The sequence below is a fragment of the Talpa occidentalis genome, unplaced genomic scaffold, assembly GCF_014898055.3.
Source record: "Talpa occidentalis isolate TD23 unplaced genomic scaffold, MPIMG_talOcc4v2.1 talOcc4.2, whole genome shotgun sequence".
Taxonomy (NCBI): domain Eukaryota; kingdom Metazoa; phylum Chordata; class Mammalia; order Eulipotyphla; family Talpidae; genus Talpa; species Talpa occidentalis.
The window spans coordinates 5451966-5471514 of record NW_023602073.1 but is presented as its reverse complement, the minus strand read 5'-3'; the positions used below and the strand labels follow the sequence as shown (position 1 = coordinate 5471514).

At 43.9% G+C, this 19549-nt stretch overlaps 1 protein-coding gene across 1 annotated transcript in view; it reads right to left on the bottom strand.

Moving 5' to 3' along the window:
• JARID2 (jumonji and AT-rich interaction domain containing 2) overlaps positions 1–19549 on the bottom strand; it is a 257710-nt gene that overhangs the window by 94267 nt on the left and 143894 nt on the right. Inside the window, 1 exon segment of the mRNA XM_037518897.2 lies at positions 9497–9638. Within this exon segment, the coding sequence (XP_037374794.2) occupies positions 9497–9638 (142 nt within the window).

Sequence of the window (19549 nt, the reverse complement as noted above, 5' to 3'; positions counted from 1 at the left end):
TGCAGTGTGAGGAGACGATACAGACGGACACAACAAGATGTCTCATTAACAAGAAAGAAGAATCTGCTTCCTATGAAGCCCAGAAACAAGTACGATTACTTTGTAACCCCCAAATCATTACACACAACTGACAAGCTGTCGAGCGGTTGGAATTCCAAGACAGAAAGGGGAAATCGGGGATCCCACACACCATCCCAAGTAACTTCATGTGCAAAACCATTCAGATGTCGTGTTTATTACAGAAACTTCCTTCATTCTAAGGACACCCACGGCCAAGCTCTATTTCACCACCGAGAAAGAAGGACGGGGGCAGAGGTGAGGGGGTTTCTCTGAGACAATGGCGTGGGTTACAGATGGAGGAGGAGAACTCAAAGAGCGAGATCTGAGAGGTGGAGAAGTGCAGGGGATTTTGCAGCAGGGGAAGACCGTAACCATGCACGTGGGCGAGAAGCACGTGCCCCCCTCACCCCCCCCCCCACCACACACACACAGTAAACACAAGGCCCATGTACCTCAGCCAGTGAGAACTGCTGGCACCATCAGAAATGCCCCACAGCTCTCTGCTATCCAACCGGCCAGCTTCACCTCGCTGACCATTTTCTCTCGGAAACAGCTAAGATCAAGGTTGAGATTTTAAAAAAGGGGGTTAAAGACAGCACTACCAAGCTATCAGTAGCCACTGCAGCACGAGTTCGATCCTGGCCAGGGAGCTACCCACATGGCGCAGCAGAACCGTCTCACCCGCTGCTCCCCTCAGCAGTGGATTTCAGTAGATCTGCCTGTTCTGCTCCCCACTATCTCTGGTGCATCCTCTCACCAGCCCCCACCCCACCCCCACCTCTGGCTTATGCCCCACTTCTTATATGCATAAATAGATAAATCTTTAGAAAATAAAAATATTTTAAAACGCTGAGAGCTACAAATTCCCCTCCCAAACAGGGGATCGAAGGAAAGGGGATCACCATAAGGTGAGCCCATATTTTTAACCCTGATACTCAGCAACCCAGCAACTCCAGTCACCTGAATGAAAAGTGAAGGTAAGGAGTAGTTCCTGGAGGAACAGAGAAACAACCCATTACAGTGACCACCTATTTCAAACAGCCACCTGAAAGAGAACGTCAAATAGGTGCTCCGTCACAACCAGGACGAACCTCGCTCCCTGGTTCCCTTGTACATGAAAGTATGACTTCTGATCTCTAATATTGGAACAAAGATCCCAAAGATGATTTCAAAAGTAAAATGCGTTTTGGTGTATACAAGCTGGTTTGACCCCTTTCTGTCTATTGCATGGTTTATCATGGGGGGAAAAAAATCATTTATTCCATTACAGAAAGAATACAAGCCCTGGCAGGAAAGAGAACATTCAATGGGTTATATGAGGCGTGGAGTCACAAGGGGAGTGTGCTGCAGAGGTGTTCGGTTAAGGGTCTGGGGGTTGAGATCCAGCCGTGGGTCAGCTGGTCAGGCCAGGTGCCGCTGGCCCAAACAGGGGGGGCCCTCTGTAATCTGTCTGCCTGGGAGGTGACTGAAGGAGTAAGACCTACATTTCATAACCCTATGGGAGATGACGTAGACGTGGAAAGGCCAGGTATTGTAGATATGAAGACTCAGGTTCAAACCCTAACTTTGCTACTTACAAGAAATGTGCCAAGGATCATGTCACATGAGTAACTGACGACTCAGCCCTAAAAAGGGACAACAACCTTCCAGGTGTTTCAAGAAGATTAAGGTAAAACTTACGAGCACAATGTGCCTGTTCCATTCACTAAGGAGCAGCTCTTCTCTTCTAGAAACGGAGGTTGTGGACACCGCAAGAGCCTCAAGGATTTCTAATAGTCACATGCTCTCTGGTGCAGTGAGATCTGCTATTTATAGGTCAACTGCTACATTATGGTCTTACTGCATCAAGGCTTACTTAGTCATTAATAAAGAAAAAACAGGTGACTTGCATAACAAAATTAAATGAAAGGGTTAGGACTCTGACTAAGATAAAGTGCGAACACGGTAATTGCATTTCCTGGCAGTGTGTTTCCTTGTCCTTCGCTCACTCAGTAGTCAAAGAACAGATAGAAACTTAGCCTCCCAGCAGACAGAGTAACGGGGTCAGGATTTATGTGCTACCTGGAACAACTACAAATCCACGCACAACGATGGATACCACACCACTAAATACTGCAAACCCTAGGAAATGGAAAATAAATCATCACCCAGCTTGCTGCCTTGAGAATTGTCAAAGTCCACACCACCAGGACAGGAAACTCAAGAAGACTCTAGAGGAAGCCCTGGGGTGAGGAAGAGCTGACAGTGTGGGGTGGCCAAGATATTAAACAGAATGTACAGAGCACAGTACTGAAGAGGGGAGAAAACTACTCAGAAACCTCTGGAATAAGCTGAAGCTCCTTCTCAGTTACCTGTTGAGAACCAGTGAGTCCTTGCGTGAGGAAAGTAGCACTAGCAAGAATTGAAGGGAACAGTTTCCAAATCGGACACAGAGCCAGGAACCGTGCCTGTGCCTTCTAGCCAAAATGGTAATCATCATAATTCACAACTTTGTTCCATAATAAAAGCCCAGAGTAGAGTTCCCACATGGGTTTTGCCTGAGTAGTGGGAATAAATTCACCCCACGCCAAACACAACTCTGACTCCAAGCCAAGACCCAAAAGGATGAAACTGTCTCCTAGTAAATTAATCATACCCTAGAGCAATACTCCAGAATAGAGAGGTACAAACACACCCAGTGCCCAGCAAAGAAAAATTTACAGTAAGAAATTACCAGGCAGGAGGCAGAGCTCTCCTGTCTCGCCCGCTGCTCCTCTTAGCAATATATTTCAGTATATCTGACTGTTCTAGTCTCCACTCTGTCTCTGGTGAGAATTCTTTTACCCCTGTACCTTGGAACCTAGACCCAATTCTTCCCGTGACACCTCTTCTGTGCTTTCGGGGCCATCTATATGTATTTTTTGCAAAACGTCTGTTCAAACATTTTGCTCATTTAAAAAGGAAAAAAGAAATTATCAGTCCAGTATAATAGCGGGAAGATATGACCCCCATCTTGAAGACAGTCAGTAAACCACCCAAACTAGCTCATGAATGACACAGCTAGACTCAGTGGACAACGATGATAGCCTGTTGTGATTGTCATCTACGGAGAAGGTAGAGCAGGTTACAAAGACTAGCAGAGACCCCAAGGATAATAAAAAGACTAAAACGTAACTACAGATTAAAAATAACAGTATCGGGGGGGGGGGGTTCATGTCTGCCAGATTTCAGACTGAAATGATCTAAAATGAAACAGGAAACAAGGCCTGGAGTAAAATAAACAGAGCGCCAGTGAGCTGTGGAACCACCCCAAGCACTGAAGGTGCGTACAACAAACATCCCCACGGGGGAGAGAGCAACACACAAAGTATCTGCAGAAATAATGGCCCCCATCTTTCCAAAACCTGTGAAACCTATACAACTGAGAAGCTCCATGAACCTCAAATGCAAGTAACATGGAGGTTTTTTCAATCTTAAATAATCAAGAAAAATTATACTTAGCGCTGAGTTCAAAGAACAGCAGTAGACTTTTCAGCACAAGCAATGCAAACCCCAGAAAACAGTGGAAAACACACCTCGAATTCTATACTTAGCAAAAAACATTAATTTCCCTACAACTGCATGTGATTCTCTAATCCCCATAAATTAAAAATATGTTCTTTTAGAGCAAGTGAAATAAAAAACTTTATAGCTATGCAAAAGGTGAATTCTCCTATAAACAATCGTAGAAAAACATTCAGATTGATCGGAGAACAAAGGGCAGCAGCAATGGTATTGTTTAGGTACATAAAAAAGAACAGACAGGGCTGCACACATCTCCATTTACTTTACACTTATTTCCAAATGATTTTCTGAGTTTATGTAAAATATTTCATCCTGCAATTTTCTACTTTCTTTACTTCCTGTAAATACAGAATATGTTTCAATCAAGGGAGCACTGGAAGTTAAAAGTATAATAGTACTGATCTGTACATCTATAAAATACTCTAAGGTTTTAACAAAAGAATAATCTGCAACAGCACTATTTACGAAAGCTAAGCTTTGGGAACAACCCAAATGCCCAAAAATAGATGACTGGATCAAGAAGATGTGGTGCATATACACCATGGAATATTACTCAGCATTCAAAAAAGATAAGCACATGCCATTTGCAGCAACATGGATGGCGCTGGAAGGGATCATGCTCAGCGAAATAAGCCAAAAAGAAAAAGAAAAATACCAGATGGTCTCACTCATAGCAGGAATCTAGAAAACTTAAGGGACCAGGAAAAAGAATAATTATAAGAAAGAAAATATCAAAATCAACAAACAACTATGAACCAGAGACAGACTATGGGGAGTGGGGGGCGGGGAAAGGAGGGATTGGGGTCAAAATAAGGGGGTTGTAATTGTATGGGGAATATAAAAATAAAATTAAAAAAATAGAACAATCTGCAACAGCTTGGTCAGTGGAGATGTCTAAACCTAAATTAGAAATGACTTGACTGTTTTGTTTTCAATGTGGTACTCTTAGGATGTGCATTTAACAATAACAAAACTATACGACTAATGCATTTTGTTCAGGGAAATACATATATATAAAAGACATTCACGCTGAATAACTTCCATTTCTAACGATGCATGCTGCCAAGCCAGAATCAGTGCTTGAGCTTACTTTCCTTCCAAACTTTAAGAGTTAGAAAAGTCTTTTTTATCAACAAAGTGACTCTGAACGTTAACAATTAAGCTGTGGAAAGAATACCTGTCTAGGAGAATTTTCATCATCTTCAACACACATTCATATCCCTTAAAATAATTCTTCACATTCAAAATCCTAATTACTGAAACAAGACTGTGTATGTGTGTGTGTATGTGTGTGTGTGTGTGTGTGTGTGAGAGAGAGAGAGAGAGAGAGAGAACTGGGGTGTAGGCCAGAGATGCGGGAATATGGGAGAAGGTTGATGAGAGGATTCAGCAGAGACAGAGTGGGGAACAGAACAGGTGGATCTACTGAAATACACTGCTGAGGGGAGCAGCGGGCCAGACAGGAGAGGTCTGCTGCGCCATGTGGGTAGCTCCCTTGCCTGGGATGGAACTCAGGCCATAGCAGTGACAGCACTGAGACTTAATCCCTAGGCCACCAGGAAGGTCCAGGACTGACTTTGCTAACCTGACTAAAACACGGAACACACACTTAGGGCCCCACAGAGGCACAGCCTGCATTCTTTTCTAGTTCAGTAGGTGCTCTTAGAGTCTGTCTGCACAAGTGTGTCAGGGATCACAGCACTAAGCACAATGGAAATAGGGGCCTCCCCAAAACTGAAGTGATGATTAGTGTGTGATAGACAAGAAGGAATCTCCTCATCAACACATGACTTCACTCATGCCCACATCTGGCAAACAAATACCCGGTTCACACCAAGCTTCTATGGAAGAAATTCACACTATCCACAGGTGTCCCTCCTGTGGCTGAATAACTTCAAAAGTGGGATATGTACCCAAACTATTCCATCTGTCCCCAGCTGGCGGCAACAACAGCCCCGTGGAGTAAAGATATGACCTCAATTTATATAAATCAAAATTCCGTTAAAACATAAGGAGAAGTGGACCTCCCATGCTGGCGCAGGCGGTGGAGCACCCTGCTGTGAAGCTGTCCGAAGTCTCTGCAGCGCCAGTTCGATCCCGGCCAGCGGGCGAGGGTCCCACATGGCATGGCAGACCTCTCCTGTCTTGTCCACTGCTCCCCTCAGCAGTGTATTTCATCAGTCTGCCTGTTCTGTTCCCTACTCTGTCTCTGGTGAATCCTCTCACCCTCCCGCGCATCTGGCCTGTAGCCCAGTTCTTGTATGAATAAATAAGTAAATCTTTAAATAAAAAACAAAAAAAAAAAAAAAAAAAAAAAAAAAAGAAACAAAACAGTGAGAAGTCACCAAAGACTGTGCGTGAGTTTTGCTGGTGTTGGAGACATCGCTGGGGGGAGAAAACCGAGATCTAGCAATGTGAGAGAACCTGGCCAAGCTGGTGGTGTGGCAGAACAAGAAGCCACATGGTCTAGCTCCATACCCTTGTTTTTGTTTTTTTTTTTTTTTTTTCATTTGAGTCCACGGATTCAACCACTGATCCATACACAAGTTACCCATGACGTATCTAACTACCACTGTCTTTTCATTTTCCTACCTACTCCTAGTACTCAGCCAAACATAAACCATACAGTTAATTTTGCTATTTAAAAATCAGGTTACAAGCATCATCTGAGATTGGAGCAGTTTGAATTTGCAGATTGGAAACTCAGGAAAAGCTTTGAACTAAGTCTACCATAATCTGTACCTCTGATTTTAACTTTTTCTTAAGAAAGCCAAAATAGGGGCGTCCCTGGTGGCACAAGGGGTTAAGACACAACCTATGAAGCTCTCCGCAACCACTGCAGCAGGAGTTCGATCCCCGGGCAGGGAGCTACCCACATGGAACAGCAGACCTCTGTCTCGCCCGCTGCTCCCCTCAGCATTATTTCGGTTGTCTGCCTGTTCTGTTCCCCACTCTGTCTCTAGTGAATCCTCTCACTCTCCACACTTCTGGCCTGTACCCCAGTTCTTCTATGCATAAATAAATCTTTAAAAAAAAAAAAAGCCAAAATAAAAATTTCCTTGATCTCTTCTCCTCCCCCACCAAAAGAAAAGAAATATTCTAACTGATGATCCTAAAAACATGTACCTAGAAAGAATAAATAACTGTACAAAAATAGCTAGCAGTTCGTATCACTGTGAAAAAGAGAAAATTCTTTTTACAAAGCAAAAATATCAATCATGGCCCTGGAATTGCAGGACTCAAGTGTTTTCCCCAACAAAGTAAATGCCAACAGAGAATGCAAATATGCTCTTTTCGTGCGTATATAAGGCTTGGGGAATTTTACAGACCAAGATAAGAAGCAGTGCCTGGTCAGCAATCCACCCCCATGCAAACAACATTTTGAACTAGCCAAAAATTATCTAGTAATAACGCATAATGATTTACTAGGTAGTTACTCTGAGCAACACTTGTCATCAACAAAGAAAGCATACTCTGAAATAAGCATTTTCTGTCAAAACAGAGGTACAATCGTATGTAGGGTGAAGGAAGGTTAAGTCCAACAATATACTGACTAGAATTCAAATTCTACTTCACATAATCTGCCTTAGAATTTAGGGTTCAGGAGCTTCCCGGTGGCGCAGCGGGTTGAGTGCTGCGCTGTGGAGCTGTCCGCAGACTCTGTAGCGCGGGTTCAATTCCGGGCCGGCCAGGGAGCAACCCACATGGTGCAGCAGACCTCTCCTGTCTCGCCCGCTGCTCCCCTCAGCAGTGTATTTCGGTTGCCTGCCTGTTCTGTTCCCCACTCTGTCTCTGGTGCATCCTCTCACCCTCCCACACCTCTGGTCTACACCCCAGCTCTTGTATAAAAATTAAAATTAAAAAAAAAAAAAAAAAAAGAATTCAGGGTTCATCCCAAATTACTTACACTAATACCAATGAGAGGTTAAACAAAAATGTGCAACTGAAATCCTAAAACCATTAAACATCATCATCTTGTACTCACTCTATCTTACAGCATCAAGGAGTTATGCCCTAAGTACACTGACCATTCCCAGATTACAGAGGGCTCCCCCTCTATAATACAGGTCTCCCCAGGGCAGCCTTCAGTGTAGTCTACCCCGTCAAACATAATCGACATTATATCCGCGATGGATTTCACTAGTACAGTATGATCCGAACCAAATAAAATGTTGGCATGAATCCTTAACTCACTGAGATAAGGAATTTGGCACACCAATAATTAAAAGCAGATTAGAGATGATTCTCCTTAAATTCAATCCTACGTTTCTTTCCCACCGCCCCAGAGAATTTCAGTTAAATGAGTGATTTGTATGCAGCACCACCCAAGGAGGAAATCACAGCACTGTTGCCTGAGAAAGGTGCTAGGAGCAGGGCAGAGGGCCCTCTAAGAAAATGGCGCCTACTGCTCTTCATCACCACACCACGTTGCTGCTGGCTGTACCTCTCTGGGGACACGGGTGAGGCGCAGACACATACTGAAAGCACTAGGTCCAACGACACACACATAAAATTTTGCTCACGAAGCTGAGATGAAAGGATGCCAGAGGCATGACCACCCACCATGTTGGAAGCATGGATAATATTAATATTCTAATACATTTGCTGATGTGAATTTTTAAATGCATACCCAAATTCCCTACATGCATTTCTCAAATTGGGGCAGGATGAACGCCTAGGACAGAGTTTCTAAAACACAGCAGCCTCCTTGGTGATGTGCGCACCATCCAAGTGTCTTTAAAAAGTGTGGTATACAAAGACAGTGCACTGGCAGAAATACGTTGTACACATGCTTGCACCATGCTAACAACAAATCCAAAAGCATCTTCTAAGACAGAGTGTTGTGGATTAAGAGAAAATAAGGATGGAAGTTCTCTGTATCATGAAGACATTGCAAGAGGGAGGAAAAGAAACTAAAACTTTATCTACGGATCTCAATGTTCGGATGCAAAGTGCAGTTTTGTCAGGGGTTTCAAATATCTCCCACATGGTGAAGTGTGTGTTTTCCTCTTAATTTTCCACGATGTTCAGTTCTTTGTTAGATTCATACATACATTTTCTGGAAAGTAACTACGATTCTTTAGACTGAGTAAACAAAGATGACCAAATAAAGAAAAAATTCCTTTCCCCAGCCTCTCAAAGATTCTAAGAAAGCCATTAATCACCCAGGAAAACAGAATATGAAGAACGGAAAAGGAACGAAATGCAATATACACTGGGGGCAGAGGAAGAAAAGCGAAGAGCACATGAGAAATGAAGTAGAGCAAAGGGTTTTTAAACACCCAGTTTAAAGCATTATTATATAACATCACTGTCACTGACCATGAAGCCACAAACTTATCAAACGACCATAGCCAACTTCCTTATCAAACTATCTTGAACTTCTTTTAGAAAAGTGATATTTCAAAGAACTGTTGGTGAAAATAAAAGTATTAAAGTCCATTCCACAAGTACTAGCTTTAGTTAGGCAACCAGTGGATTTTGCCTCCCTGATGAGGCAACCATTTCCCATAGGCTACATTCAGGTCTTTGAAATTTTAGAAGCATCTCTCGAGAAATGGCAAAATACTATCTAATGTGCAAGAATACTACTGAGGAAGATTAAAATGAAACATTAAGAAAGGAATCAAAACTTCGGGACTCTTCAGTCAACTCTTACAATAGCAAGAACGTGTTTTTCTTGACCCATAACATTTTTTGTGTTTTTAAATATAATTAGCAGACGATATGCAGCAACCATGGCATTTGATACAGAACTCCAGGATTCTGTCTCCTCTGTGAGAACTGGAAGGTTGGTCAAGGGAACCCAATTTTGCTTCCATGTGGCAAAAACTGGCACCTACTTTGAAGTCCCTGGTTTAAGGCGCCAAAATTTTCAGCCTTGAGTACTAACCTTTTCCTCGACGGCCCTTCTTCAAAATCTGAAGAACTAACATCGTTGCTAGTAGAGGACACTTGGGATGCATCGTCCTTCTCATTCTCTGACTGTTCTGATGCTGGTCCTAATCCCTTAGACTGGCCATTACCAAGCAGCCCTACAGGTGAGAAAAGGGACAAACACTTAAATACATGACATCAGAAGCAGCACGTTACCACAGTTCACCCTACACAATGGCTGATGGAGACAGACAAGATTTCGGATAGAACAGAAATAAAAGTCAGGTACCACCTCTTTTGAATGGAGGGGGGAAGTCACACCTCGTCCTACTTTAGACCTTTCAAGAGTGTGAAATGCCTAACAAGGAAAACAATTTCAACAGTGTGCAACTCCACCAGAAATGTGTAATCATAATACACTGCAGCGTTCATTGTTGAAGCATGTAAACATCTTTTAGGGATGGGGGACAGAGAGGAAGAAAGGCATCTCAAGAATTACCAATTCAAAATAGTTCTCCTGCAAATATTGACTCTAAATATTGACTCTAGAAATACTAAAATCCTTTTTGGAATTGCCGTCAGGAGACGGTACCTGCCATGGGAGAAAAGACAGGCCTGCTCTGCAGTCCTATCTTAGTTACTGATGAGAAATCCTACTTGGTAAGTTTCTCTTCACAGCAATCCATTATGTTACTCTGTCACCAGATCTGCCTTTGTCTCAAAGAATAAGGATTCTCTGCGAATGCATAGGGAGCACCACGCAGATGTGCTCCACTAATGGACCTGGAGAAAGGTCCTGGGGAAGTGGCTGCTCTGGAAGTGCCGCCTGTGATGAAAGCATTTTATCAAAATGACATGAAGAATATTAACAAGCAATGAGGCCACACGAACGGGTGGCAGCTGGATTTAAGAGTCTGAGCTCCCAGCACCCGGCTACTCTTGCATTCAGGGTTCCACATACACTGTCACTGTCTAGCCGCCAGCCTCACAGGCATCCGAAGCCAAGCAGAGAGCAGCAGGCACGCAGCACTCTAGCTGCATCTTCACAGCCAGTGTGTTTGACCTTGAAGCCAAAGTACTGAGGGTGCCTTCATTTTTGTTCTTCCAGCCTGTCCACCCAGCTCGTGAGCGCTGACTTCCTGTAGTAAATCCCCTTTTCAACAAAACACTTCCGAGTGGTTCCTACCAGCCGCACTGAACACTGTGTAGAAGACAGCATTGTAGGTATTTGGTAAATTTTTCTGAAAGAACATACTTGACTGTAACAGAACCCTAGACTTTATATTTTTCCAGTTACCTGTTTTTTTTTAAAAGAGGTTTTTTTTTTTTTTTTTTTTAATTTATACAAGTGCTGGGGTACAGGCCAGAGGCGTGGGAGGGTGAGAGGATTCACCAGAGATAGTGGGGAGCAGAACAGGCAGACTGACTGAAATACACTGCTGAGGGGAGCAGCGGGGAGACAGGAGAGGTCTGCTGCGCCATGTGGGCTTCTCGCCCGCCGGCTGGGATCGAACCCGCGCCACAGAGGCTGCGAACAGCTTCACAGTGCGGTGCTCAACCACCTGCACCACGAGGGAGGCCCTCCAGTTACCTATTTTTACATCATTTCAGGGTACAAGTAGTAACGTAGCCTTAGAAAACTAACACATGCAGTAAATACACCCTACTGCCATCCCTCAGAAATGTGTCTCTGGAAGTCGTAATCACAATTTGGAAATCACACACATACACATGTGTGTCCAATTAGAGAGAATATACTGGGAGTATGTCCTGTGAGGCAAAAGGAGACAAAATGGGGGAATCTGAGGCGAAAGGCCAACATTTCAAAGGCCAGAGCTGTGCTATGCAGTCCAGCGGGCCCTGGTCACAGGCAGTTACTGAGCCTCTGAAATATGGCTCGTGTGGATAAGAAAATGAATTTTTAATTTTATTTAGTTTTAATTAATTTAAAGCTGAATGTAACTAACATTTCATTAATTTATATTGATTAATTCTTGAAATATTTTGGATGCATTATTAGGTTAAGTCAAATGTAGAAAAATTAATCTTACCAGATTCTTTTCGTTTTTGTAATGCAGCCCAGAAAGCTGAAATTACATATGTAGTGGAAATAATCTCTCTATTGATCAGCACTAAATTAGAGTACTTTAGTAATGTCACTAAGAGGAGAGGAGACTGCAGCGCACACAAACCCACTCCAACAGTAGGATGACAGGGACAGAACTTCAGAGATTAGGAAAATGGCCTAGGGATATAACACAAATTATTTGTGAGAAGAGGAAAAAAAGGATGAAATACCACACGTCATAAAAATGTAGGCTACAGCACCATATTCAAATAAGAACGAAAAGGAGATAAACATCTTAAATAGAATTACAGTCCAATTTTTCCAAAAAGCACAGCTCAAATTTTTCAATAGTATATAAGCAACATAAAGGAGAACAGCGCAGGTAAAGCCAAGTCTGAACACATCCATCCATGTACCTGACACACATTTCCAGGACGTGGAAGATACGAGCACAATCAGGATCTAAATCCCAGTGAAAGGAGACAGACTGATACATACACTGTATGTACATACATACATACATACATACATACATACATACACGTGAACGTATCCGTTAGCAGTACACCTGAAATAGAAATCGGACATTTGTGGGTCGAGAAGAAGGTGGTACTGGGGAAGGTGGAAGGTGGGTGACTCAATCAATGGAACCAGCGAGTAAGTTCACAAGATCAAAACCTGAACAGCAAAGTTGGAGTTTGCAATATGTTTAAAAGCAAAACCGAGAAACAGGTAGTAGCGGAAATGGAGAAAAAAGAGGTGGTCATTTTGAAGTTTTATTTGGATCAAGGAAGAAATTAGGAAAAACTAGGAGTTGCTACAAGAAGCTGGGGAAGAAACTCTGCTGTGCCCTTTGGTACCTACCAGGATCTTAAGTGCCTGGTGAGTGTGGGTGGGTAGGTGACTGAGTGACTGACACAGCAGAGAGATGTTGAGCTATTCCATGACGCCTGTGCTCCTGTCCTTCTGACAAAAATAACCTCACTAGTTTCTAAAAGACAATGATTCTCAAACTTGAGCATGAAGCAGAATCGCAATCACCTACAGAGTGTGTTCAAACACAGAGTCCTAGGCCTTAGCCCTGTCCTAGGCCTCAGTCCTAGCTAATCCATTGCCAGCCAACACTGACGCTACTTTAGCTGGCCCGGGGACCATAATATGAGAATTACTGTTGTAGAGGATGGCAAGTTTCAGGCCAATATGGGATACTATAAAGTTCTGGGTAAGAGTGAATTAGAACCCAGGAAACCAGTCACGATTACACTATTAACACAACTCTCAGTAAATCTCCAAATCCAAAATTCTATGGCGGCAGTTTTCAACCTTAACTCACTATTTCTGTGAAGGCAAATAAGGCTGCTATAAAACTTTTCAAATATCTACATGAGTCAGTTCGTGATAAACACGAGCAAAAAAAGATCACCCAGGCTGGGAAACAGTGTTAAGGTCTTTTGTTTCTTCCCCCACCAAAAATTACCTGTCCAAGCACAAATTCAGAGAAAGTGGATTAGCACATTGCAGGAAACGGGGGACTCTGACTGTATGTGAGCCCAGGGGCAGGCAAAGCAGATGAGGCATGACTGAGCTACATCAAAAAAAGAAGGTAAGGGTGTGCTGTTGCAAGGCCCCAAATTTCCCCCACTCCAAGGATCACATGACTGATGGCCTGAACTAGAAGAGACTCAGGTTATCTGATTCACCTTCCAGGTTAGGAGCATGCGACCTGACCCAGACACAAGAACCGACAGCCTGGTATGCAAACTGAACCACCTCACTTTGTCCCAGCTTTTACAAGGACAGGGACTGGCACGTTCTGCACATGATCAACTTTTTCAATTTGAGTACTGCCATTCTGTATATATCAGCAGAGAAATTTTGCCCTTATTTTTAGTTAGTCTGCATGGTTGGATAAACCTAGGCTTGTTCCTTTTCACACCACTCTACCGTTTCACCTCTGCAGCATACTGCTCCCCCCGTTTCATGTTAAATATTTTCATCTAGACCTTAATGTCTGCTCAATCCAAGAAGGCCAGGTCAGCCAAATTGGGGATATGATGCCACGGGGCAAAAGAGCCATCATTGTAACATTTAGACAAGCTCGTGTGTGTGGCCTTTGCTTCCCTAACAAAGGCCTGCCACCAATTTTTTTTTTAATTATTATTTTTAGTCAGTGAGAAATAATAAAATGACATTCCTTCCTTCAAACACAAACCAATTTTATTTTTCCCAAGCCCTCCCCCATCAACAGGACCCTTTGTTGGGGAGAAGAGGTTAAACAGGAAATTGAATGGCCCAAAGATTCAGTCTCCCCACATTAGCATTTGTTCTCGTCTATTAATATTCAGTAGGTTGAACTTAAATTAAACCATGTCTATTGTCTTTCACAAAAGCAATAAATATGAGCTGAAAATTCCAAATCACTGCGATAAAGGCAGCTTGGGGACTGTCTGCAACCTCGGCTAGTCACTGTCACCTGACAAGAGCCACATGTCACAGGCCAGAGGCCATTTAGCCAACACAGAGGCTGGGCCCCGTTCTCACCAGCCAAGAACCCCAAAGAAATCCAACAGAACCCTATCATCAACAGCTCTGCAAATTCAGGTGCCTTTCATCTCACTCCCCAAATCAGCAAGATATGAAAAGGACGCCAAGGCAAGACAGCAAACAAAACTGGCTTCTTTCTGAGCCTGGAGGGCAGCAGAAGGCCGGCAGGAGGAGAGGCGATTGTGCCTGTTGTTTCATGAAGGCTGGAGAGATTTGTGCGTGATATTCTCTCTTTCGCTTTCACAGAGAAGGGGCTGGGAAAAGTGAAACACAAATAGGCCAAAGACGCCTTCAGCGGAAGGAACTTCAGCTGGGTAATTGAGGAGAGGAGAGCTGCAGATTTCAAAACAGGAAAATAGAGAGAGAAGATAATGCTTTCCTCACATCTAAAAATTAGGGCCCAAATGTGCACGCCTTCTAATTTGAAGATGTTTTAGACAGAGAAGTTTTATTAGCCTCCCTCTAGCTACACGTACGTGACAGCATTTTTTCGAAAGAGGAAAAAATAATGCCTCCATTTCACAAAAGCGAAGCCAAAAGAAGGGTTAAAGAGAAAGGGAAAACAAGGAGACCTTTGAAGCTGTTCCCGAGATTCCCAAACATCTGGAGCACACCAAACTTATTAGCATATTAGGGAGAGTCAATGTTTTTAGCTTTGTGGTAGCAGAGATGCACAAAAGGTAATTCTGTATTATAGAGCCAGTGCCGTCTGTCACCCTGTCACTGTGAGACAAGGTATCACATTACATATTAAACAGTCAAGCAACCAAAGAGCTTTCATTTGCAGCAGGAGCAGCGTGAGTGTGCGAATGTGTGTGTGCTGGGGGATGGGGTGACTGCAGTACTTTGAGTTGCGAGAAGAATTATGAAAGGACTGCTGCCCCCGACCCCCGTAGCAGCCACTCCGAGGCATTCAGAATGCAGAGTCGGCTAGCATGGCTAAGAAAAAGAAAGCCCATTTTCACCCAAATTTGAAAGAAAAATTGCTTTGCCTTTTTTTCCTACATTTAGATGCAAGAGGAAATGTGGTCTGGGCCAGCTTTGGAGGTGCAACATGAATATGGAGTTTTAAGCCCGATTGTACACAATCAGGTCAGCAGCTAAGCTTTCGATCGATTCTGCAGTCCCAGGGAAGGGGTGAGCGGGGCAAAGCTGTCTGCCAAGCCGAGGCAGGCTGGCCCATTGACATCCCCGTGGTCTGTAACACTGAGGTGGCTGAAACAAATGACAGTCATGAGGCATGTCGTCACAGCCACACTGTGGCCAATGAAGCACAAATAGAAGTGATTTAGTACCTCGGCTTATGGAAAATAATTATCCAGTTCCCTGAGGAGAATGGCCCCTGGGCAGACGACTGTTCCCCTTTGTCTACTTTCAAATCAGCTATGGAGATTTCCCCTTTCCAGCCATGCAAATGTAATCCAAAATGAGCCCCAACAACCCATCAAAACAGCCCCAAGATACAGGGGCAACACAGGGTTTTGCTAGCTTAACACCCCCCAAAAAGAAGGAAAGGTAAGTGGGTAGGTAGATAGGTAGACAGACAGGCAGACAAGACAATCTCACAAGAACCTTCAGCACCACCGGACTCTTCCCACACAAAAATCTTCCTGGGTGATCTAAACCTTCGCATGCCGAATTTGAGGCCAAGGTGTTACAGAAAACCCTAACATGGTGTAGTGGAACATGGAAGTCAGGCCTCTGGGTAAACTAGGAAAATATCTGACCCTGTTCTTTTTTTCCAATTTCAGAATCAAGCAAACAGCTCGGTATGATAAATAACAGCAGGAGAAGAAACACTTCTTTTAGTCCGGAAGGCATTTCCTCACCTTGAGGCACAAAAGAACAAGCCAGAAGACATGGCACATTCACGCACAGGAAGGACGACGAGATTGCTGATTAATAAAACAGGCCCTTTTCTAGCTGTTTAAACCCCAAATGAGGGAGCACTACACCAAGACAAAAGACCTCTCCTTCCCAGTGCTGGCCAGGAGTCACCAGACGAGAGAGAAAAGACTCCTTGGGGCGAGGCTCCAAAAACCACCACCGAAAAGCCACAGTTGAACTTCATTCCATGCAAAAATGACTCCGTGGGAAGGAGCTGTGATCTCTAGGGAAGGTTTCTTCACTGGCCCAGGAGCTAGTGAAGACACGATGACACCACCATGGTGAGCACGGTGGGCTGGATATGGTGCAGGTGCCTCTACATCCTTGGGGCAAGGATTCCTCCTACCTACAGTCTCCCCCTTTTGGCTTATTCCTCATCATTAACACGATTTTTAGAGCGCTCAGAACAGGTATAGCACTTGAATGATAATGATGATGATGACTGAAATATAAGCATCCACATTGTGCTACAGTAAGTTCTACTTTTCATCCAATCATAACTCTCTACCCAAGCTTTACTCCCCTACAGTCATACCCCAGTCCACCCAGTCCCCGTATCTTTATTCATCGGATCCTGGCAAACCTGTCAAAGACAGGCCTACCAGGCAACATAGTTATAATTGACCATCAAAAGCATGAATCTTCAGAATCACCCAGGACATGCAACTCAAGCGTCTTTCAGGACAGTTCAGTAAAAGGGCTGGTGTGAATGACCCAGCACTAAATACTCCGGGTTGAAACCTGCCTTCCACGTCCAGTAGGAAAGTTATAAAATTCAATACTGGGCTTAAACTGGTGTGGGAATGAGCTGCAGAACAATGGCATCGTTGCAGACTGGAGAACAGAGTCGTAAACAGTACAGGGAAACACGTGGTATTTTTAGAGAAAATCCTGTAACATAAATGAGGCTAACACAGCCAAAGTCTCCTGTTCATCCGACCTGACAAGGCACTATCTCATTTAACAAATTATGGCATTTGTGCTTCTAGGAGGGAGCTGGCCATATTATAGACAACATGCCATAGATAGCTAGCGAAATTCTACTGTTGATTACTCTGTGTGTGTGTGTGTATGTTAGTCTATCCTTGAAGTTCCAGCATAATTACATTTACCCCACAAATTTAAATTACAGAAAGAAACAGGCTCTCACATATTAGCATGTCTCTAGGTAAGCAAGGCCTCTTTCCCTGATCTCAACAAATTCCATACTTATTAGTTTGTGTTCTAGTCTGTGATGATAAACAGGCACAACTCCAAATACTTTGTGCACAAACATCAAAATTAGCAGATAAGCAAAAAATAATAATAATAAAAACCACACCCTTGACCCAAAGGCACTCTAGCTGTTTTTATTCCCTAAGACAATGAAAATGGACCCCACAGAAGTCCCAGGGGTACTGTTTGCAGCATGACAGGGAGTGGTAGAAGTTTCCCAGTGTCCTTGCTACCTCACTCACATATAGACACATCAACTGCATGACACTTTCAAGATGTATACAATAAAGATTAAATGGCCTGTCCAAAGTAAAAAAAAAAAAATAATAATCTGCTGCCAGAAAGCAAGTTTAGAGGCCTCCCTGCATAACACTGGTCCCAGTACTGAAGTCTGATGGGCACAGCAGGGAGTAGAACTCCAAGAATGTGACCACAGAGTCTGCAACATTATGATGCACCTAAAATTAATGGTCTCGAAATTTCATCTGTTTATTTCTTATAATACAAACATGGACTCATGCAAAAAAAAAAAAAAAAAAAAACCACAAAAAAAAAGAGGGTTAGAATCAAGAGCACTCAAAGTTGAAGCCTTTAAGGTCTAAGCCAGAATCACTTCACATCTATTTACATGCCTCAGTTTCCTCCACCTTTCAAGGGAAGAAGCCTGTTACAGAAAGAGAAGGAAATGAAACCACGCATGCCTTTTTATAAAGGAAGCCAAAGCTATGGTAAGGATGAACTAATTAACTTTAATCAAACGTCTATTTTCAAATGCTCAGAGATGACCACATAAATTGGCAATAAAATGCAGGGTCCAAGCATAGGTAGACGGCATTCGGTCCCCAGAGAAACGTCTGAATTCACACGAGCCTGGCTGAAACTAAAGGTTTGGCCAAAATGGTCAACAGAGCTGAATGCTTTAAGAACGACACTAATTCTCTCTTGTAAATTTCCACAGTGCCTTTGCGGGAGCCACCATTGCCCCTGGGAGGAGAGCACAGCTAAAAGAATAATAATATTAAGCAATAAGCAAATCGCCCCACTTTGAACATATTGCTACGTACATCCATCGCACACCTTGCCTTCCATCATGGATTGAATCAGGCCCCCAGCAGGAAAAATCCACAAAAGGCCTATTTCTCCAACAAAAGCCACACCAGCCTAAAAGAAATCCAAAGCTATTTGGTTTTGATTTTATTTATAGGAACAGACCTTCTATCCCAGGTTCCTCAAGATAAGCCACCAAAAACTGCACCTGACAGACCCGTGGAGCAGCCATCCTCAGAGCCGGATCATTGCAGAGAGGCAGAGAGGAAGGAGGACAGAAGAGAGGGCGGGCGAGCGGGAGGGAGAGCGAGCGAGGCAGGCTCCAGAGCACTTGTCAACAAGCCTCCCCTGTACGTAATAAGCAAGCGGCGGTGCGGATTCCGGCAGGCGGTGCGGATTCCGTGCGGCAATAGGATGGCCGGATGGCAGTGGGGCTGGGGGGGGGGCGGAGGGGAAGAGCCAGGGAGAGAAGGTTATTTATGTGGGTGGGAGGGAATCTAACACCAAAGAGGAGGGGTCTGGGGCTCTTTTTTCCCCTCCTGATAAATTAAAATGAGGAACCGGGAAAGCAGCCCTCGCTTTTCATGCTGCAATTTCCCCCATCTACAATGCAGAAGAATAGGCATCGCAGAAATTACAGCTGGGGGGTCAGTTTAATTGTCCCCAGTTCTGCATGTCCAGTCTGTCAGATGGGTCCCCCGACTCCGTGCACACGCTCCGCCCCCCCCCATGACAGCAGGGTGCGTGGCACGTTTTCAATGGCATCCCTTCTTAATATCATAATTTGTGTCATTCGGCATTTGCCTTTTATTTATTTTGGGTTTTTTGGCTGGGAAACCCAGGCAGCTCTCCAGACAGACTGCAGAAATCTCTCTCCACATGCTCCTCCTCCAGCCCGCCCTCTCCCCTCCCTCCCATTCCAGCTACCGGGGGCTTCATTACTTATGGGATGACCGCATGGGCCACCGCTGCCCTCCCTGCCCCCAACAGACACCCCTCCCCCAAGCACATAAATTCATCTAATCTAATAAAACAGAAGCTGTTTTCCCTCATTGTTTCTTGAGGATCTTTCACAAAACGGGCTCTGTGGCCTGGCAGCTGTGGAGAAGGGTAAAAAAGGCAAGCATCCAGCAGGGCTGGCCAGCTCCCTGGCCTAAATAACTGGGGCTCGCCTCTCTTTTCATATGGCATAAGCTTCTTGATATTTAAAGTCAATTCTTTTGAACTTCAGCTGGCAATTATAATGTCCAAAACACATGCTCTGAGCACCACCCCACCCTCCCCTCTTTATGCCCTTCTGAAGGGGAG